Raw genomic sequence first — 23,399 nt, forward strand, 5'->3', positions numbered from 1 at the left:
AATAATTTATTACCAAATTTTATAATATATTTCGTAATTTGTACAACTGTATGGTTTTTCCTTCGACGATCACCTTTCCAATTATTCCAAGTGCTCGACGATCTTTATAGAATTCAGAATTTGGGGAGTCGATTACTTTGTTAATCGTAAATGAACCAAATGATAAAGTTTAGGAGAATAAATTCAAATTCCTTGCATTAATTTTTTCTAAATTAATTTCTGAATTTCTTCTTTAAAATTAAATTAAATTGAATTGAATTGAGATTAAATTAAATTAAATTAAAATTGAATTGAAATTGAAATTGAATTGAATAGAAATTTAATTAAAATAAATTGAATAAAATTTTTGTTATCGAAGTCTAGAAACGGGATAGAAACAATAAAAGAAACAAAAATGATCTGGTCCTATCAAAGACAGTATTAAGGACAAATGATGCCAATCAACGCAGAGTAAAATGAATCGCATTTCAAGGGGTTGAAACAGAAGTAGAAACTTTTTAGTTCGCGCGAAGATGTGACGATTTTTTAAACCGAATCTCTGAGGCAGAAGAAAGGATCGTCGGAGATGAGGCGGAATATTTGTTGGACGAGTCATGCGTGGCCTGTAATCCTAGGCTGTCATTATCGCGCGTTCCTGTTGTCACGTCGCGTGTTGCTATTATGTCTATGCGGCGCTACTTGTTGCTCTTATCAGCGGCTCTTCTTCGGACTGAATCCGTCCATTGTCTCGCAGGATAATAAATAGCGGAGCTCGAAAATAACATTTAGGAAATAGAACCTATTACGGTTATTATAGAGTATAATCCGCGTCCAACGTGTATTATGCGGATCCCAAAATATGTACAATTGGCGCGACAGTCTCTAATCGTGTTTACTGTTACGTTCGCGAGCACGTTTTATCAGTTGGAGGCCGTATCGCAGCTAGGATTCCCCAGGTGTATTTGTTAGGTGTATACAGGAAAGTGACTCAATTTATTCGGTTGCGAAATAGGCACGTGTTGCGTGTGCGCTGCGAGTAAAGCGGCGAAGAAAGTAGTTTGCAAGCGATGACAATGGTGGGATATATATGACAGGAAGTTTTTTTTCCATAACTTAATTACATAGTTTAAAAAAGACAGAAGCAGAATTTTATTTTGTATAGTAATTTGGGAATAGTGTACTAATTAATTGAACTTTTTTCAGTGGGCAATATTGTGTAAATATTTAGATAAAATAATGCAATAAATTAGATGCTCTATTATCTTAGAAAAATTCAACTAATTTCGTTCAATGTTGGAAAAGTAATTCTGGTTTAAAAAGTGTCCCCGAATTTTTCTCTTTGACTGTAGAAATATATTTTGAAAATTAGTGGCCTTAAATTAAATTAAAATTAAAATCAATTCCTGATCTTTTGATCCCTATAATGACTACGTACATTAATTCTGTGGTATAACAAAAATTATTGTAAATAATGATTTCTGAAACGATAGGCAGTCAGCAGGATATGAAACACTATAGACATCTACCGGCGAAACTCATGAATGAAATCACTTTTCTAAGGAGAGTACGAAATTGAATATGAAATTAAAGAATAGCATGAATTTAAGTAATTTCGAGGATTGAAAAAGTATCCTGGGAATATAATAATGTTAACAGTAAAATCCTGCATTTATCTCGAAACAAGGAAACGAAATAATTTATCTTAACTTAAAGAAAAGAAAAGTGGATGGTATCTGTTCTATAAATTTTAAAAATACCTTACTTTTGCAATAACAAACCGCTTAAACTAGTGATGGAATTAGTGATGAATTACCAATAGACAGTAAATAATCAAATGAGAAAAATAAACGTTATCATCAACCAATATAAGTACCACAGACTTCGTTTATAACATGCACATATTAAAGGATGAACGTTGCCAACAAATGATGAATACTCAAGAGTTACCAACAGACAATACATGCAAAATCATATAAACTTTTATTATTTACTTACATAAGTATGTTGAGCGGGTCATAACGTTGGGGGCTGCGATCTATTCGGGAAAATAAATTACACAAACTGAGAGCAAAAGAAAATGGTGAAACTGGTACTAAAACGTGATTGGTGGCGCTATCTAGCGACGAAAAGTGGAAACGTACGAACAGAAAAAATTTAAATAACCCGCAAAATTTTCAAAATCCTGTTCAAAGTTCTACACGTTCAATTCATCTGTTATAAATAAATTATCGTAAATTATTAATGACAATATTCGAGAACAATTATAAAAACTTGCAGTCAACCCTTCCATAATGTATAGATCCCTACCAGCAAAGGAGTTAGTACAAATAAAACACATTTAGGGCCAGTGTATTGTTATAAAATTTGTATTATAGTTTACATTTTCTACATATTATATCTTACAATACAACAACGCGTGCTTTGATTTTTAATTCTGCCTATAATGACATTTTACAGAACAACGTAGGTCCTTCCATTTAAACGCCATTTTCTGGGTTGCAAAGACCCAGTTTACAATGTACAATTATTTTTATATATATATAAAATCTGCTTTGTCCTAATCTCGAGGGCGTGTTCCATCCTCTCGGACCGTTTCGCACGGACAGAATCGGGAACAGTTCCACGCGTGTCTGAAAACGGCATAATGTGTTTTCGATTAAAATATTCAGTTCATCTAACAATTTTGCGCGTCAACTTCAAAATCGGGAAAAATACGCCTCGACAGCCCCGAGCTCTCGGTAAATCCTATGTACAATATGCATTTGAAGGCATTTAGACATTCGCTCGCGCACACGCACACACTTGGACACTTTTCATTCTGCTTGCTTCGCATTACCATTGTAATGTACAACTTTTCTGGCCAGAGGTTCACCATACTATATGACACTCGTTATAATTTCGAACGGAAACAGAAATAACAGTGGCTTGTACATAATATAATAATCTCGAGAGAGTGCAGTAATTGTTATTCGTTAAGACAATACAAATACTAAGTATCAACTACGAAACTATAACTTTAATACTTGAATAAAAATTTTATAATTTGCATTTACCAAAGACAGAAAACAAGTAAAACCTCGTCTACATTTTACTGCATAAAATATTACCCCATTACTGCACCCTGTAACAATGTTTCAAGATGTCAATCCTCGTATACAATTGTCTTTATTTTAACCCGTTCATATTGACGTCAATCTTCCTTAACGTTAGAACAAAAATAAATTCGTTTATTGCCTCAAACTGCTGACATTCGTGTAATCCATATATTCGTAAATAAACTTCTGGAAAGCAGAATTTTCGTCGTAATTAAATCGCCTCGGTAATTAATTCCCCGTACGAAAATTTTCCGATAATCCTTTACGATCTATAAATGCATAAAAATCCGCTGTCCGCTAACTTGTACGCGGTTGTTATTTACAGCTAAAAAATTATTCGATACTCGGTTATATCGCGTGTGTCACGCGTATGCCAATAATAAATTTTCATTTGGAAATTAGCGAGCAAACGTCAACGTGGAATACGTTTCCGTGCGACAAATTAATAAGAGGACAGGAATAGTCGACAAGGGTATCACATATATAAATCTATTTCCATTCCCATGCTCTTAATAATACCGATGGTCGTTTATCCTTAATTGACTTACCGACGGTAAATGCTTCGCGGACTCTTTAATCGTAAATTAGTCGAACATCGATCGATAATACATAATATACGGATGTTCCTCTATGTACATTGGCAATGTACGACACAGACAACGCAACCCTCGGAAATGATTTTTGACAAATCAGGCTTCCCTTGTTATCATCCCTTAGAAATCATTCCAAGCGCAAGCTCTGTAGACAGTAGGTCTCTGTCATTGTACAAATATAGACAGTAGGATTTGCAAAAATGAACGTATTATTGTATAGTTTACAAACGTACCCCACTATAGCACGGGACGCGTATCCGTGTTCTTTTTTGTACAAAACGATCAACTTTTCGCACGTCCAAGAAAACCTATAGTAACTTTCGTCTTAACGTATGGTAGTAGTCTTAGCAATGGAATGTAAATAAAATTAGTATCAAATGACGGAAACATCGTAAATCTATCGCATCTAAACAATTTCCAAAAACAGGTATTCCATACGCGGCATTACGGAATGACTTATGCACGTGCTCGCTCGCGTACACAAATACGAGTAAAGAAATTGTTACTTTCATTTGAAACGTGGCAAATCTGACCTTAGATCGCTTTTTAATACTTCGCTAACGCACCTTAATCGTGATATCGCACTCTTTCATTTTTACACCCTATGTGTAGTCGGGATAAGGTTCTACTCGATAATGATCTACTAAATACTTCACTAAATACTTGAAACTGTTTGTTACGTTCAACGATCGAAACCAGCTGTCAAAAGAATCTCATAGGCGTCGCAGTTGAAGACAATAGCTTGCCGCAAATCGTCGGAGAATAAAAAAACGCAAAGTTATGGAAAAGTTGCGAGAACCTGGTAAAAATTTACGAACTATATTAAAAGTAAAAAATCTGTGAATCGATATGAAAAGATTTTTCCATGAATAATTTTACAATCTACGGACTACGTATTGCAACATAGCTGGAGAAATAATTACAACGTCGTTATACTCCTACACAAGAATATCAATTACGGTAACAAAAGTATAATATGAAAGCTGACTCCTCCAACAGGGAAAAAGAATTATACACATCAATCTCGATAACGTAATTACAATAAAAAAAAAAAACAACAGCAGTAACTGGATACCTAAACAAACAAAAAAGAATCGATCACAAAGAAATTAAAAACTAATATAAGAATAATAAGTAATCTGAAATTATTGTGCAGATGTACATCGTGAATTTCATGATGTATCGTTGGCAGACAATATTGGCACTTACACAGAATTTGCTAATTGAAAAAAGAGAAACTCTTGTTGTAGCTGCCGCTGATTATAATAACGCGTGACAAGGTACTTTTGCGAAACCATATTGTCTCAAATGGAATGATAAGAATCGATCGGGCAGCAGCGTAGTCGAGCAGGCGTAATAAACGTATAGCATATGTTCGTAATACTAAATAATGATTGGCACTTCACGAATGCCTCGTCAGATAATATAAATATAAGAAATCACGCGTCGATTAACCTGTTAGCCGCGTACGACGCAGCATACACGTCATAATAAAATGGCAATTTTACATCTTATAATAAATATACATCTTCTACGATTTGTGTAAAATTGCTTCTGGCGACATAGCCATAAATTTTGCACTGTTTCAAATAATTCTAGTAAAACTATACTATAGTAAAACTATATTTTAGATCGATAAAGGACATAGTAGAATTTGTCTTCAAAATAAAATGGCGCAGCTAACTGGTTAATTACGGCAGAAATGCGGTACGTGGAATTGGATGCTGATCGATCTTCCCGCTCGTAGAATCATAAATGTTATTATCGTTATCGTGTAGCTTCGCGCCTCGACGATTGTTCCTGTCGTCGAGGCGCGTGGGCTACCCCGCGTTAAAATATTAAAATAAAATCGCCACCTCTCATCGGCCTCTTCTATTCGGTTTAGGAAACTACTATTTGGTTCCAAAGATATTATTTTCTTGCGTCGTCGTTGCTTCATCGAGCCCGCGAAACTTGCTTTCGAACGACGTCTCGATGACGCGCGCTATAACAATTCACCGATCTAATTTTGGACGTTCTTAAAAATATTACCTAGGTTCGACGACATATCATCTAAGTACGAAAAAATAGATCAACGCGATTAACGCCGGCACGCTTGTTAATCTTCCGGCGGACGCACAGTAGAGATTGTCTCTGTGGTAGTACGTGGCGGGCGGATGCTCGTCTCCTGGCTTACAGTATTCGTGTTTTTCCATTAGTTCCGTCTGGAAAAAATAATCTGGCTTTAAACTTTGTTAACATTTTGGAAAAGATTCAAAATATTTATTAATTCTTACCTGACATATATCTCGACACGGAGGACAGATTAAAGCACCCTTGTGAAGCCATCCATTTTGTATTATCCTAATCGCTATCTCTTGACCAGCATGATAACAAGTGTAAGTATAGTTTGCTACCTGTAAATTAAATAAGAACATTCTATATTTTATCCGGCTGGTATATACGTGATTGTATTCATTACATCGATTCTAAACGTAAACCGACCATGATATGTAATCTTCCGGTTTCACATTTGTATTGATAACACCCGGAACCCCAATGCCGCCATTGTCGCGCTTGCTTGCACGTTCTCTCTTCCCACATTTGATTAGTGTGGTCGAAGCATCTCGAGTGTGGCCCGTATTTCTCCAACGCAAAATTTTTGTCTGGATCTAATAAAAAATTAGGCAAGCGTCAAAATAATTCTTAGTAGAAGAGGCAAAAATTTGTGTACAATTTATTATCATTATTTTTATAAATTAATATTATTGTATAATATATTCTTATATAAATAAATTGTATAATAAAGTAGAAGATTACGCAAGATATTTCATTATTTTACAACGATTCGTTGAACATTAGGAGACACAGTTAACAAATGATTGAAAAAATTACTACTTATTGACTATACTACTTACGTGGATTGTTCTCTTCGTAAAGACAATGAGACCCTCTGACTACGATATTCAGAGCTCGCCACGTGAATTCTTGGATGTAGGGGCAATAATCTGCCAAAGATACCGAGCCACCGTAGTACGGCACTTCCTCGGATGGCACATGAGGAATCGAATCGAAATACTGAAACCCAAGAAGCATTAATTATTAAATACAATAGAATACGTCTCTCGGTGTCAAGAAAACGGATAATTAAAAATAGAACGAATTAGCTTAATTTTATATCGATCAGTGATCACCAAGCTTATCTTAAGGCAATTCCCTATCTGTATAGACTACGTTATATAAATTAATAAAAATGTAATATTATATATAATTTGTAATATTTAATATTGCAATAATGTTACTAAAGTTAAATGAATTAACAGAATTTCTTTCAGTTGCTAGAAGATATCGTTTCACTAGAATAGAATAAAAATACTGTTGATTTTTCACTTCGATAAATTGCGTAGAATCTTAGCATAATGATCACAGCTTAGATCAATCAATTTTCAAATACGAGCAGGTAAAAATTCGTACCTGATATTTCCTAGGAAGCACTTGGGGATGTTTGATCAAGTTACAGAGCGCAACCGATCTACGATCGTCGGTGCACTCCGTCTGCAGCGGATCCTGTTTCACCTTGTTGCAAAAAGGATGAATCGATTTCCCCCTAAGAAGAAACGTCAAAGACGCGTGAAAATGTGCGCGACGGGTATTCGGCGAAATTGTAACGCGTAAAGCGAACGCGGGTGGGAGGGAGGGGAGGAGGGGTGAAGAAAAAAAACTCACGATAAACGAGATGACTTAGCAGATATCCATTCCTTGCAGGATTTCATCGCGAAGCTGCAGCCGAGATTTCTGCCCCATCCTAATTCCTGAGCCATGGAATAATTTGCGCTGTACCAGCCGGTGTCTTCCATCAGGGCGAGCGTTATTCTCGAGTAAACTGGATTTTGCGTGTGTGTACCTGTCATTGCTTCGTTCTGTGGGAACAATGGCAGCAACAATTATTTCCTATTCGAACCGTGGGGCCATTAACGATGATTATAATAATAATAATAGTAACGATAATTATTGCTCAAACTTGATTGAACGTTATTATTGGATATTATTGAATGTTATTGTTCCATCGTATTTTATTAAATTTTTTATCGGATAAAGGACTGCTGACTAATTAAAAAATGATTATAATAATAATAATAATGATAATTATTGTTCAAACTTAATTCAACATTATTATTGAATATTATTTTTCTATCATATTTTATTGAATTTTTAATCGGATAAAGTTACTAATTAATTCAAAGAAATGATCGTCAATCGTCGATTTAATCAATAATTATTTATTTGAACGAACCGCCGTTCGTTAGATTAATTAGAAACTCGGCGGCGAGTTGCAATTGACAGTAACCTTGGCAAATATTTGCAATCGTTGATTATGCATTGCGTAACGCAAGCTCTGCCACAGCTCGTTGCAAAGTGAGGCGACGAGGACAATTAAAAAAAATTTGTAACGCATTCCCTCGTGATTCCAATAACGGGACAATTTTTTTGTTTTGCCGAAAGAACAGGTCGCACGGGCGAAAACGAAAGAAATCTTGACTTTTCGCATTATCCGTGATATTCCGGCAACTGTGCGTGACGCGTGGAAAAAAAGTTGAATTAAAAGTTGCAGTCTTCTTTATGGCCTATATTTTGCGTATGCGAGAAATACCCGCGAAACCAATTTTTGTAAGTTTTATTTCCGCGCTATAGACCATAACAAATACCGCAACTTCTAATTTAAAATGTTTTTCCCCGTGCGTTTCGCGCGCGCAGCTTCCTAAATATAAAAAGGTCGTGATTTTTTATTCGGCAAGCTGTTCTCCCTGCAGAAAAAAAAATGTTGCATTGTTAGCATCAGATGACGCTACATTTGTAGAAAGTTCCACCGTTTTTTTTTCTATCCTCGTGGTTTTTTCGTAATAAACAGGCGTGTACCGCGCAACTTGCGTCAGCGCGTTTCGAACGGTTCTGTTGGTCTGACAAATAAGTGCGGTTAATGAAAGTTAATACATCGCGTATCATTGTATTTTAATTCAATGCGATGACACGTATTGTGAAATTATTGCATCGGTTGTCAATTTACAACGCCGGAGGAATCCAGAAATTTAGTTAATAACGTTGAAATTAGTCGCTCAAAATTCATCGAAATGTGACGAAATTCTTTTCTCCTTTTTTGTTACAGATTTTAATAAAATTATAAAATATAAATCTCAGTGAATATAATTTTAATAAATATAAATCTTAGTAAATATAATCCTAAGAACTATAAATCTTAATAAATATACCTTAATAGCTATAAAACTTAATAAATACAATTTTAATAACTATAAAATTTAATAAATATGATTTTAATAAATACAAAATTAATAAAGAAATAGTGCCACGCTTATACAAACGACGCGACCACCAAAGCGTTAATCGATTTTCCTAACCTGTTAATTAAATATATCCCAATTTCGGTAACCGAGACTATTAATTGCCAATAAAACTGCCGTACCGTAAACTAATTATTTTCAGCGAGCACCGTAGCAATGCGTACTCACCTCGAACACCCGCTTCTCCCAATGTGTCAGAGCGGTGCCGGGCTCTCCTTGATCTTCTAATTCCGCGCCCTCCAATTCCGGACAATTGAAGTGTGCTTGCACCTCGGCCCGAACCTTCGGTGTAACTATCATTTGGATCGATCTCTTCACGGAGCCGCCGTGCACTTGCCAGTGCGGTCTAACCACCGTCTTGATAGTGTTCTCGCTCCATTGGTGCGTTTGCAACCTGTCGATGCCAAGCATTAAACGTTGCTCTAATTAACGATGTACAGTGACTCGCATTAATATCCGGACACGGTTTAAAGCGGAGCAGCTTCCTTAGAGAGAAGCGAACCAGATGACTTGTACTTCTCCGAGTCATTTTTGGAGAAGCCAATTTACTAGACAATGTCTATGATTTTTTTTTAATCCTAAACGACCCCTTTATACTATAGCATATTGCAGCATAAGTGATATTGCAGGGTTGCGGATGACTCAAAATAAAATCCAAGTAATCAAAGTATTATCTATTATTTTTTAAATATCAAATATTAAAATATTAAATTTTGATATATTAAATATTAAAGTGAGTAAAATATTGATATATTACTTTAATATTAATTTTCTACGGAGCGTCGGAAATTTTTTAACAAGCTACGGGAATTGTTTTTCCCTTTCTATAAATTGTTAAAAATATGTACTGAAAATTGATTCGTCGATTTTCGGGCTTCGTGTCCTGCCTTATAAAAACACGGACAGCGGCACGAGCGTGGCAGGTAAACGGGATTATTTATTGCAATGGTCATTGTAAATTATTCACGGCGCCAAATGTTCTGACTGCGATTAAATCGGTGACAGCTGGAAACTGATTCACAATTTCGTAACAAAACGTGTTTTGACGCGCGCTCTTCTGCACTTGCGCCCGGTAATATTTATTGCGCTTGTTTATCGAATTATAGGCTTGTAAATAATGTCGAGCGAAATCACTTTAATTTTCAATGTTTCATCTAGCGGGAGCTTACTGATGGGCTTATTAAAAGATGTATTATTTCAACCATAGGGTCAGAAATATTTTATATATAATAACATTGTTTAGTAATATTTTTTTAGAATTAATATTTGAAAGAATATTTCCAGCTCCATTATTAACATAATAATAAAAAATTTTACTAATCTTATTAATAAGCTTGCACAAAGTAAAACATATATAATATATATTTTATGATATAATTATACATATAATTAGGAATTTATTGCATATGTGAATTAAAATTTAATAGCATCTACATCTCTCTCCCTTATTTCTATATTTTGTAACATGAAAAATTGACGCCACTGTCTCATTCTCAATTTCGTCCTTAATACACTGCTTTTTGAATCATGTAAATATTTCTTTTCGTTTGGTTTTCATTAAACTTTTTCCAAACCCTGGTAAAACCGTGAAATTTGGCTTTTTCGCCCGGCACCAAGAAGGGTTAAACGTCACATGCGCGGAAGTATTACGAAAACAGTTATCGCAGCTGCGATTTTACAATAGTAATTGTTCGCGTTCGTGGAAACAATAGAGAGCTCTAGGAGTCCCGACGTTCCCGAAGAGAATTCCGCCGTCGCGAGAAAAATCGATCGCGAAACACTTTGACGTGCTCTCCATTCGGTATTCGCATTGTAAGAAAATCTGCTGTGGCGCCAGACGGAGGGCCGGAAGGTGAGAAAATGCAAACTCACGGTCACATGTACCGAAAGTTCGAAAGGGGCGAGTGAGAGAGAGAGAGAGCGAGAGAGAGAGAAAGAGAGAGAGAGAGAAGGGTGGCAAGGAACAGACGAGATTCTTGCCACGCTGCTAGTTAAAGTAAAACGAAGGGCGACGAGGGAAAAAGGGAACCGTGAAAAACGAGTAACACACCCACCTGCCAACGCCGGAAACCGGGGGTTCGTTACGGTCCGTCGACCCGAATAAAACCAAGGACACAAGGAATTTTCCAATTTTAAAGGCAGATGCACCAATGCCAAGCCGGAGAGAGAGAGAGAGTTTGGGGGGACGGCATACGTGAGGAGAAAAGCTCGCCGCCGCCGCCAGTGGAAAGACGGGAGACATAGCACGTTATTGCTGTCTTTCGGATTGCACGAATGAACCCGGTCCTACCTCCCCCCCTTCTCGCGTGTTAAATTAATTTCACGGTCCTGCTACATTAGGAGCGAAAATCTAAATTCGGTCTATGAGCGCAGCCGTAATTGAATTCAAGACGCGACGGTGGGCCGAGCGTTACCGAAATTAATCTCCCATAGCGCTCTGCGGCTTTGAGCTTCCATACCGATTTTTCTATTTTTTTAACCCTTAGCGAACGACGATTTTTTCGATCAAGTGAGGTAGCAGCACGACGCGACGCGTGTCTCTTGTACAATTTATTTTAATTTGTATATAACGCGAATATAATTTATATACGATTATATGCAATTGCACACAATTATATAATAATTAATATTTTATAATAATTTAATTTTTATAATAATTTTATAAATAAATTATATTAACATAAATCTTGTCGTGACAAGCGAAACGCCGAGGCGATCGAGCTAATTTCATAAAAATCGGGGACTGATAGAAGATCATTTCTACAAATTACGAAAATTCGTTTATCCTACATCCGCGAAGGCATCAACATGCTTGGATTGACGGACTCGGTAATACAATTTTCTCTCTGCCATCATTCTAGCAAGGGACAATACATCTCCTAGCATCGAAGAGCCGAGGATAATGAAGAGAAACGCGTCGGCTCGTCATCGAATATAGAAAATAATGAGAATCGGTGGATAAATGTAGCGTGAAAGAGAGTGAGAGAGAGAGAGAGAGAGAGAGAGAGAGGATCCACTTACGTTTCGTTCAACGCCGGTTTCCCGGTGTCGGGCCGTCTCGGTGTTCTCGGCTCGCCGTTCTCATCTCGATAAAAGGCGTAGAGGCTCACAGAAAATCCCAAGGCGTGCAATATTTCGTGTTTCACGGTGCTCAGCAGCGTTTCGAGTTCCTGGGGCTTCATGCTGATGCTTTCCGGGCAGAGATTGGCGTGACCGGCTATCGGTCTGAAACCCCCACTCGTCGTTATTAGCCCTGCGCGCGCGCGGGGGGAACCGCGATCGAGAAACGGTTCGAGTAGCCATCGAAATAATTTTACCGGTCTAATGCTGCCTCCTGTTGACAGTGAGCGGCGTACGCCACGGCCAAACGCTTCTGGCATCTCTCCGTCTGCATCGCGGAGACGTAGAACACGAAATCGGCGCCGTCGATGCCTCGTCCAGCTTTGCTGCCCTCCGCTATTCCGCAGTTGTGGCCGGTCGCGTTACACGTTCGGCAAACCTGAATTTCCATTTTTAGATAACGCGGTGAAAAAGTTCATAGAAAATTAAATTATTGGTAATCTTAATTTTGGTAAGAAAGAGGCATGCTTCCTTGACCCGTTGAATTTTAATAACGAGATAGACTCGTGACAACGATTTCACGCAAAATCTACTCGATATGAATATTATTAATTTCTTCGAAATTGAAATAAAATTGACTTCTTCTAGTTAGCAAAGTCTAGAAATAAAAGTACATAAAGACAGTAAAAGAAAGAAAAATTGTTTGATCGAATTATTAAAAATATTGAGGACAAATAAGTGCTAATCAACGCAACGGGAGACGTAGTGCAAAGGGTTAAATTGCTAATAGCTACAGCAGCTTTGATTACAGATAGCTAAAGTATTACTTAAATAATCGACGATTTACGAAAACATCGTCCAAAGATTTAAATTTAGTCTTTGTTTCAGCATTGGCGTTAGCTCATGATATTAACCTGGAATTACTGTCGCTGTTTAAATAGACATAAGTGACCCGACTCAAAAAACAGCAACTATCTCTGCAGGCTTTATATTTAGAAAACATTGTCCCAAGTAAAATTAGAAAGACAGATATACCGATTATTTATTCAACCGAACGACGAAGTCGGAGCCGGAGTTAAAAGTAGAAAGACACTGTTTCAAAATAGAAGAATAGAATTGCACTTATTCGCGGCATGCATCAATCTATCGTTAAAATGAATGTAACAAGTTTATATAAAAGTTTCGCAAATGAAATATTAAACACGCAGCTGTGCCACTAAACTCTAAAAATATTTCACACGCGTTGCCATTTACAGGAATAACAAGATCGAATTTCTGATTCGATTTTAAATCGATTTTACACGGCCTTTATAACAAACGCGTCGGGCGGGTTAAAGGAAATCGAATTATTTTCGCCGAAAGTAATTCTAGAAATTCGAATAATAGAATCTGAAATCGGTCATTTAACTGTCGATATAGGCGGGGTTTTATCGAATAAAGAAAATTCAATCGCTTCCACGTGCGAGCATTTCTAGAATTTCAATAATTCTAAAATAAAATATGGAATTGGTGATTCGATTGACAACGAAGGGGTCCCCGGGTTTATCGAATGAGAAAAATTCAATTTTCCCCACGCAAAAGCGTTTCTAGAACTCCGATAAGTCTAAAATCAGATCTGAAAACGGCCTGTGCGGGGCTGACTCTCGCGGAGTCTGCTGTTAACCCTTTGCACTCGAATGGTGATTCTCAGGCACCGCTAATATCATTCTTTTACCCTTTAAAATCATTTTTATAGCAACAATGTTTAATTTTAGATAAATTGTTAAATATGCCACTATGTTTAATTTTAGAAAAATTGTTAAATATACCGCTATGTTTAATTTTAGAAAAATTGTTAAATATGCCACTGTTAGTATGAATCACGAGAATTAATTTGATATCTATATATAAAATACACTTCATCGCTTAAAATGAGAATGCTATGAGACAGAAAAATTATTTTAGATTTTGAGCTAAAATGGCTTCGAGTGCAAAGGATTAAATTCTTGCTACGGAAGAATTTTCATTCTTACGTCGAGGTGATCTTCCGGGACGACCACTTCGCCGCACATTGTGGTAGGGCGGCAGGTGTCTATGCAGTGCGTGTGGTGATCTTTGACGAAGACTTGGCTACTCTCGCATTTCCTGCAACAAATTGCAATTAAATACATTAGCTGTGTTTTACAAGTATTTTATGAAGTAAAACTGTCTTTTTGATCCAATATTTTAGCGATTATTTGCTCGGCGACATTTACTCTGTGGTCGACGAGTACACTCGTCGTCGCCTAATTCTCGCGGCAGGGACACAATCTATATATGATTACATAATTATAAATATAATTATAAATTATATGATTATACATACACGATTATAAATAGTCGCAGAATTACCGTGGCAAAGAATAAATCAACGAAATAATTTCCACACTCGAAAACAAATTTAAATCGTAATAAATCGCGATATAAATACAAATGCGCAAAATATACGGTTGAAAAATTGATAAAAGTGCATCGTATCGTTCCAATCTCGAAATCGAGTAGCCATGGCGGTGTGCATATTTAATACGGAAATTCGACGCCCGAAAGTTTCGCGGCACTTACGGCGGGCTCGCAAAAATCCAGCAGGCGGGCGAGCCTCGTCTCTCGAGCAATTGGTCGGCCGAGCAAATAATGAAAAAAGTGGCGGGCGATATAAAAACGGGGATTACAAAGGAGCAGCGGCGGGATCCGGCGAGAGATTTAAACAACCGTCGCCGGAAACTGTCGACTGAAATCGGCGCGCTTACGTTTCTTTTCGGCCGCGGGTATTGCTTGTACGTTAATGCGGCTCGCGCAACGACCATTGTGGCTGGTAACCGAGAGAGAGAGAGAGAGAGAGAGGGAGAGGGGGCTCCGTAATCTTCGAAGCTTACCGTTTTGGAGAGAGGACTGATTTAGACCAGCAATTTTCGAGTGCGAGGAAAGCCCGGGAATTGTTCGGCTATTATGTTATGCCGTAAAGAATCCGGCCGGGATGCGATTACTGGATTAGGCACATACTATTATGCAGTCGGGAACTCTAAGGGGGGAGCAGCGCTAATTGCGTAATCCGATCGGACGCGTCCGAATTTAGCGGAAACTATCGGCAGACGGAGGAGCATTGATATCGGCATATATTATAGCTCGATTTTTAATCGACCTGCCACGGTTATACACACATATATATATTTATATCTCCCAGAACGGGACACATTTAATTACCGTGGTATTTTTGCTTTCGACCCTCTACTTGCAATCGAATTTGCCATCTTTGGTGCGAACAGAATTTTAGGATATTCTACTTCTTTTATTACATTCGTTTAATTCTCCGATTGAATCAATGGACAGATCTATATTCCATACAGACAGCGTCGGCTAATTTTACATTCGGCACATGTCATATCAGCTCGATTGGAATTCTACGTTCAGCAATGCCCAGCGAAATTGTCGATATTAATTTTTTCCAATAGTCTATCGGACGGAGGCTCGCCTTGGTGAAGGTGCTTTAAGATTCAAGACTCTGTGTTTCATTAGCAAATCCGATACCAGAAAATTGATGGTCTAAACTTCGCCTAGTTTCATATGCATTACATCGTAGGAATCCAGCTCGGATTTTATATTATTCATGGGTCAAGGAAAGTTGACTAGGCTGTTTTGAGAAACTGCCGCGTCGACGTTTGCCTTGGAAAGATTGAAAAGTTGCGTATATTCGATGAACTGGTTCTAAATACCGACTTAAAATCAAATCTCACGTGTTTTCATCGTTTCATATTTTATTTTCAATAATACTCCTGCTTAAAAAACTGGTCTCGCTGTAAATATTCAAAGAATTTTGCGCATCGATTATAAAAAGGATCTCTCTCGCTTGAAATAAAATTATTTCCAAAATTCGCTGCCGACGAAAACATCTGCTTGTAATTTTCATGAAAAACAACGACAACCTGTCACATTGCAATCATTCAAGTCCTGTTACATTTTAAAAAGTACCGCTTAAAAAATCCACCCCACTTCCGGCAACTTTTCCTCGCTCTTCTCTCGGTGAAATAAATGAAACGAGATCCACCTGCGACGGGAGAAAAACGAACAGCTCGGGAGAATCGTTGTTTCTTTTCATTAAAAAATTAATTTACAGCGAGGTTTAGAGCGAGTGACAATCGCGCTCGTCTTTTTCTGATTCGGTCCCCCCGGGGGGAGGGTTGGCGCGACCGAACGAGGGCGGCGTCTGACTGCTGAAACCGCTTAATTTGCACGGATTTCAAAGTTGAAGCGTGGGTCAAGTGTTTTGCAAACACGAGGAACACCTCCCTCCGAGCGGCGCCCGCGTCGCCGCCGTCCCCTTCGAAGCGGGATACATCTTAATTAACGCAATTAATATATGCTTATCCTGTAGCGCTGGTTAGCATCAATTAGCGTCAGTCGCGGCGTGTGCCTTGTAACGGACGATCGTCATCTGTCTTGGAGGAAGACGGACAATCCGGCGAGGTATAGGGGCCGCATCGATTCGAGGCTTCGCGGCCAGCAGATTTTGACAGTAATTACCGGCCTGTCGATGTTTACGCAAATTTATGGGCGGCCCCCGCCCGCGGGAAAGTAAATAAAATTCGACGCCTGTGATTTCGTCGGACGGCGATCGCGCCGCTTCGAAACTAGAGCGATCGTTTCGATTCTATTTACCAGGCACACGGCCTCTATTTAAACGATATGCTTTGCATGTAATAATTCGCCGCAAACATTATTTACATTATTTACATAAACGTATCGTTTGCATCACGTATCGCGTTGATGTCTGTGATTCGCTTCTCAAACGTCACTTTGCCAGCAAGATGGCGAAAGCTATTGGTAACAATTCTGTTATCATTATATAATTTAATAAAATATTTGTTCACCATACGAAAATCGTCTTTCATTTTTACAAGAAGAAATTAAATTAATTTCCAAACAACGCAATATATAATAATTAGTGATCGACACCGCAAGGAGAGTCGACGGCGGATCACGAAAAGGATCGTGCAATTGAATGATTCAACGACGGATAAGGAATCGCGAGCTTGCGTCGGCCACGACGGCTCGCGGAAAAGGAAGAAACGACGGAGGAAGATATGTGACGGGGAACGAGATAGCCGACGGAGAAATCGGGAAACAGAAAGCGCGCGGAGGAACTCGGAGAAAGTGGCAAAGCCATAAAAAGAGAGAAGTATAGGGAAGTTCGCGAAGACCTGGTCGGCGGGTGTACACCGAGGCGAGGGTAGCCAGGCCCACGTGAGACTTTGGAAGGAAATATTAGAGGCGGGGGAAACGCTATGGGAAAAGTTCAAGGATGTCACGGGAAAATTTCAAACGAGACGGAACTCGAAGATGCGATGCCGTCTAATTAAAGCGACCGCCAACTTCGCGGCGAAATCTTTCCGATCGTTAATAAAAGAAGAGAAACATTTAAAATCGTGTGGTAAACTAAAATTATCGAGGCATAAATTGTTCATACGTTTCTGAAGCACGGATGTAATTTCACGGAAAAATCAATTCGAGACTTTGGTGCTATGGTACTATGGAAATATCTATGATTTCGGAGACAATTTTATAGTACAGTACTTTTCAAAAGACTCTTTAAATCGTTCAATAATTCTATGCTTTGTCATATTTAAATATGGATCTTACATTCTTAACCTTTTCGCACTCGAAGCCATTTGAAATCTAAATCCAAAATGGTTGATTTTATGCATACGAGATTGAGTCTTGTAAATTATTCAAATACAGTTATACATTTTACAGTCTTTTTTAAAAATTATTTTAAAATATGATATAAGAATTTTTACTAGGGCTTCAGAGTTTTTATTCAAATGCAAAGGGTTAATAGACAGGCTGTTCGTGATTTCGGCGAATAAATGTTGCGTCCTAGCGATTGTTCCGAGCCGCCGATAAAAAGGACAGGCGTAAAATAGCTTTCAATATTCCAGATCCGTGCGAGAGGTTCATGAAAATCGGTGATTATGACTTCGGGATGGTTCTTTGTAAGACAAATTCTTCCTGGCAGACCGAGGAGGCAGAGTCCGTGAAAGTAAGGAAACGTTCTCTCTCTCTCCCTGTACTGTACATTCAACGGATGCTTGCTGAATAATGCAACGGGATTCTCTTCCGTACCGCGGGAAGCCCGCTCGCTCATCCACCTATACTTCAGTCGAATTTCTCGTGCCTTCGAGTTCGAAGCTAAGCTCGTGGCAGCACGTCAAAAATCATTGAAAATCCCACGCGACTCCCGAAAGATTGATCAACTCCGTTTCGTTATCCGCCGCGAGTCGCCGGCGTCGGCTGATTTGAACAGACAACGGGCTCTATGAATTTTAATAAACGCCGGACAACGGCGATCGTTAAATGCAATATTAAATTCGTATCCGAACGGATCCCGAAACGCTACACCTTTTTTACACAGGCGACGCTGGCTGAGCTGAATGACGGTGAATCGTTCGAATTATGAAACTATAGCAGGAAATGTCGAATACTTTACCTGCTTAACCTAATAGTGTTCTTCGTTTCGCGGACCATGAGCGCTCGTTCCCAGAAATGAACAGCTTCCGGCAGGATCGTGTTCTGAAACAATCGTTTTAAGCTATTTTATTACGGAATTCGAAGAACCATTAGTCAAATGTTTGCAATTTCTAAGGAAATTCGAAAGCAGGCGAGAGATTCTAATTTTATGCACGTTGGCTTACAAGAGCGTTCTCTTGCGCCTTTTAACCCCTTGCACTATAATAACGAGTCAGACCCCGCGATACAGATATTATTAATTAATAATAAATATTATTAATTTCTTCTAAATCGAAATTAAATTGAATTCTCCTGTTATCAAAGTCTAGAAACGAAATAAAGACAATAGAAGAAAGAAAAATGATCTGGCCCTATTAAGGTCGATATAAAGAACAAATAAGTATCAATTAACCCAGAGTAAAAATAGTCCTACTGCAAGGGGTTAAAATAACTTTTTATTAAACTAGTCGACTCGAATATCTTCCTACTCCACTCTACAGCAACTAAAATGCTCGTCTCTATTTATTTCCCCTATTACTTCGAACGATAAAAGAAAATTAATAAACGACAGTTTTCCAATCTCTTCACAGCGTCTTGAAAGGCAATTTTAAAAAGCGTGACTCGAACCCCCCCTCAATTTGACAACTCCAACGCGACATCATATTTCGTCCCGCGGAAAATCTCTAACGTCGTCGAACATGATCGATTTAGAGTGCAGTGACCCAAAGACGATTTTCTCCGAGAATTGGCGACGGGACGACGAAATCGACTCCACTCGAAGCGCGACAAGATTTATAAGGACCGCTGCAGATCCGAGATGATGATGATGACGACGACGACGACGACGATGTTTTGCCGACCACTATCTCTTCCCCGATGCGCGTTCGCGTGATAGGAAAAGGTTTCTTTAGTAGAGTCGAAATAAAGGGACAGCGTCGATCCATTTCTGCTCGGACGTGGCCAAATCCTTCGCCGTAAAAGCGCTTTTTATTTACTTGAAAACGGAACAGTAGGAAATAATTCTTTTCAGCGAAACACGAACAGTGGAAGACATAAACTGAATTTATTATATAGATAATTAGTTTCACAGTAGAAATGTGAAGAAATTATTATTATTATTTCAATACTTTGGTCAGTATTGCTAGAATGCATGCGTGCTTCTTAAACTTTAGCAGTCCAATTATAAGTGTGCGAATACTTTTTTTCCTGTTAAATATTCGTATGTCTCCCAATTAATTTTTTTAAAGTAAAGTTATTGTAAAAAGTCTAGGAATACTTTTTTGACTCGCTGTATTCCCGCGTACACGATGATCGTGTTATTTCGCATTCACGTTTCTTTCATTCGAGTCACCGGCCTTCTCCATTCATTTAATTTCCATTGGAAGCGTCCCGGGTTTTTATATCGCGCGGGGGGAGGCCGATACAAATTGGAATAAATGGAGCCGGCCCGTGTAATATCCACACTCTTTGTTTCCGCGTTGATCGATAATGCGTTTCGCATGATATTATACAGTAACACAGGAGTGACCGTTGGCATCTCCTTTTTTTTCGGCCCGGATTTCCCCGTCCGGCGACAGCGGTTTAAATTAAGCCCCATCCACGTATGGGGGAGCCGCGGCACCCGCGCATTTGCTTCTTCGTTCCAATTAATGCTATGCGTTATTTCATCTACGAGCCGCGCACGAGTACATTTATATTTCGGTGGGATTGCTTATCTAGACGGTCGGCTGATTAAAAAATGTAATTACGTTCCTAATTACCTTTTAAATTATTTTACCAACGGCATTACCCAGCCCCGCGTGCGATTTAACGCCGCGGAAAATAAACCTTGGAAAAATATCGAGCAGATCTTTCGGCCCCTTTCCGCTACTCGCGGGATAATTTTATATATTTCGCGTGTTCGATTCGTTCGGTTATTACGGCCGTATGATGTTACAATTATTACTCAATTAGGTCCGTATTTTGTTCGAGCCCGCCGAATGGTATTTAATTAACATTTAATCCGCCGATACATATAATTAACGTTAAATCCGCCGGAACATTTAATCAATTACGTAATGTTTTCGCTAATAGCCCTTATTTGCAGTATCGTGGCGGTCGGTTGACGCGTACACCCTTTCAGCGTACGGCGAGACCGGGAACCCGTGAATCGGTAATAATTACGCCGAGCGATGGATGGAGTAGTAATAGTTGGACTAAGAAATGCTAAGGTTGATAATAATTAGACCGCGAGTTGTAGAATAAGAACCATTCGAGTTAAGGTAACAATACATAGAAATTAGTATTTTTCTGTAAAATATTATTGTAAAAAATTCTGGAATATATCTTTATTCGAAAGAAATTCTTTAAATAGCAAAATAAATTTTTCTTCATATTTTTATAAGACGATCTATGGCAAAATAAATTTTTCTTCATATTTTTATAAAACGATCTATGACAAAATAAATTCTTCTTATTATTTTTATAAGATGATCTATAGCAAAATAAATTTGTCTTCATACTTTTAGAAGACGACCTACAGCAATAAAAATATTTATAAATGTGCACAGTTCGGTGACACGCTCCTCGCATAAAAATCTAAAATTTGTATAATTTACTCGTTCCTCTTGTAAAATCATCCATTTCCATTGTTCGCAAGTCTAAAATCCAGCAGCGAGACAACAAGAAAGAAACGAAGCCGTGAAATAGGTCGAAGCATCAGGTAACGACGCGAACTCTCGCGCGTCGCATTCGAACAATAGATTTCCAGATGTTTTCGCAGGGAGCAGCGAGACCGGGAATCTGAGAAGGAATAACGACCAACATTACATTCGACCGGCTTAAATAAATAATCGTTACTCGGCTAAGCTTTTCGCGGAGTGGCAAAGTTACGCTCGAACGAGAGAGCGCGTCATTAATATCGGCCTAATGGCAAGCACCTGATAATTAAAACCGTGGGGGGAGGGGTGGGGGTGGGGGTGGGGGCACTTAAATGGAGACCCGGATACCGTGAATGTGCAAACGCTTAATTCTCTCCTCCTCCACTATTTTTCACCAATTACGTTCACAATCATACGAACCCTTTATATTTCGCTCGCCCGAACGAAACTCGGGGAATTCCTTAAACATCCGCCACCCGTTTCCGCGCGGAGCACGCGAACGGTTTGCAAATAAATCGACGAAAATTACAGAAAACAGATTCGCGAAATCCTGTTTTAAATCACCGAATTTCTATAGAACTTCGAACCATAAGAATTATTTTTTAACATAAAATAAAAAATATCTGAGCGTATAAATTAAAAATTTGTACATTCGTCAATTTAACTAGGTTTGAATAATACAGCGTTCTATTTGTTCACGAAATGATCGAAAATTCCCCAAATGTAATTACGCGAAGTAATTCAATAAATTAAGATGAAATTGCTGCAACTCCGAGCAACTTCCAGCTAATATTTATTTCACGCGTGTTCGTTTCTTCGGAGATGTTTCAAAGATGAATTAATGATCTCGCGAGAGTTTTTCTACGGATATGTAAAACAGATGTTGATAACACTGCTTTATCATTCATATGCATAATACCCAACTTTTGATTACCCGAACTCGGGGTAAGAGGTTAATTTTTCCGGTTACTTTGCGGCCGGCGAATTTGTAAGAGACAGAGCGAAAGTTTTAAGGCAAACGTTGCCTGCTTTGAACGGGACAAAAGTTTCGTGGCAAAAGTTACTTCCTTTAACTAGATTTATTAAATTCGAAAAGATTTAATTGTTCGTCGGAAACTTTCGTTTCACGGTTTTGCGGTCCGCGTGTCACAATGTAAAATCGTACACCATTTTAAAAACAAATTTTAAGTGGTTATTCTAACGACTAAGAAACATTTGCATAATAGTCGTCTATGTATATATTTAATATTTTATTTTAATCTGTTACACTCTTATATTTTCAAGAATTAATCATTTTCGTTACTTTTGAAGTTAGAAAAATTTTTCTAGTAATTCAGCGAAAAGTAACAAAGTAGATCGTGCGCAACGAGTATACTCGTCAGAAACAGTTAACTGATTAACAGTTAATTATCACGATCGACGATGAGATTATTAACCCTTTCGGTACGAGCACTCTGTCCGCCATGACACTCTCCGCGCCGAAAATTGCCGCCGCACATGACCAGTCCTCCTTTATAAGAAAATATTTCCTAAGCGTTAAATAAAAACTGTGCTTTATAAAACGGCATTTTTTAAACAAAAGTATTGCTTGTAACTTAAGAATATGCAGAGGTACTTATATAAAATATTAAGATTTATTTATATAAAATTCTGTTATTTATACCGATCGGTGCAGGGGCGCCGGATATATCCGGCACTCGTACCGAAAGGGTTAAGCGTGTATCGTCGCATAAAGCCGTATGACTGCGCTTCCGCTCGGATTTTCGCGGTTTTTCTCCTAATCGTCAGTGTCTGCGTCCAAGTTTCCTTATGCATGCGCGAGCACGGTGCTCCGCGCGTGCATCGTCCATTACGCCGGCTCTTTATTCTCGTTAGTTTTCGTTCCGCTTCCTTTCTTCCCTTACACGCGACCTTCTCTCCTCCCCGAGCATCGCGTGCGCGTCCTCGCCGCGCCGTTTCTCACTACACGGGAGGGACACTGTTCTCCTTTATCACAATATTGCTAACTTCTGTCGCCTTATCAACGTCCTATAACGTCGTCCAACCACCTCCTAGTGTTCTCCGCCGGCGTAATAGCCTATCGCAAAAATACACCGTCCAACCGTAAACTTCACTCTACCGATCTGCATAATCGATTTCGTTTCCATTGCTGCGTTCTCCATTTCGACCCCTTGCCAA

General features: G+C 38.6%; 1 protein-coding gene across 1 annotated transcript in view; it reads right to left on the reverse strand.

Moving 5' to 3' along the window:
- Positions 1 to 2,331: 2,331 nt before the first annotated feature.
- Positions 2,332 to 23,399, reverse strand: part of Invadolysin (leishmanolysin-like peptidase, invadolysin) — a 143,164-nt gene continuing 122,096 nt past the window's right edge. Inside the window, exons 5-15 of the mRNA XM_078191538.1 lie at positions 18,563 to 18,645; positions 14,076 to 14,187; positions 12,321 to 12,502; positions 12,025 to 12,228; positions 9,172 to 9,397; positions 7,373 to 7,566; positions 7,121 to 7,253; positions 6,565 to 6,724; positions 6,152 to 6,318; positions 5,944 to 6,063; positions 2,332 to 5,871 (exon numbers count right to left, since the gene is read on the reverse strand). Of these exons, the coding sequence (XP_078047664.1) occupies positions 5,716 to 5,871; positions 5,944 to 6,063; positions 6,152 to 6,318; positions 6,565 to 6,724; positions 7,121 to 7,253; positions 7,373 to 7,566; positions 9,172 to 9,397; positions 12,025 to 12,228; positions 12,321 to 12,502; positions 14,076 to 14,187; positions 18,563 to 18,645 (1,737 nt within the window). The 3' untranslated portion in view covers positions 2,332 to 5,715. The remainder of the gene's footprint in view (positions 5,872 to 5,943; positions 6,064 to 6,151; positions 6,319 to 6,564; positions 6,725 to 7,120; positions 7,254 to 7,372; positions 7,567 to 9,171; positions 9,398 to 12,024; positions 12,229 to 12,320; positions 12,503 to 14,075; positions 14,188 to 18,562; positions 18,646 to 23,399) is intronic.

The sequence above is a fragment of the Augochlora pura genome, chromosome 10 (genome assembly GCF_028453695.1).
Source record: "Augochlora pura isolate Apur16 chromosome 10, APUR_v2.2.1, whole genome shotgun sequence".
In the NCBI taxonomy this organism is placed as follows: Eukaryota; Metazoa; Arthropoda; class Insecta; order Hymenoptera; family Halictidae; genus Augochlora; species Augochlora pura.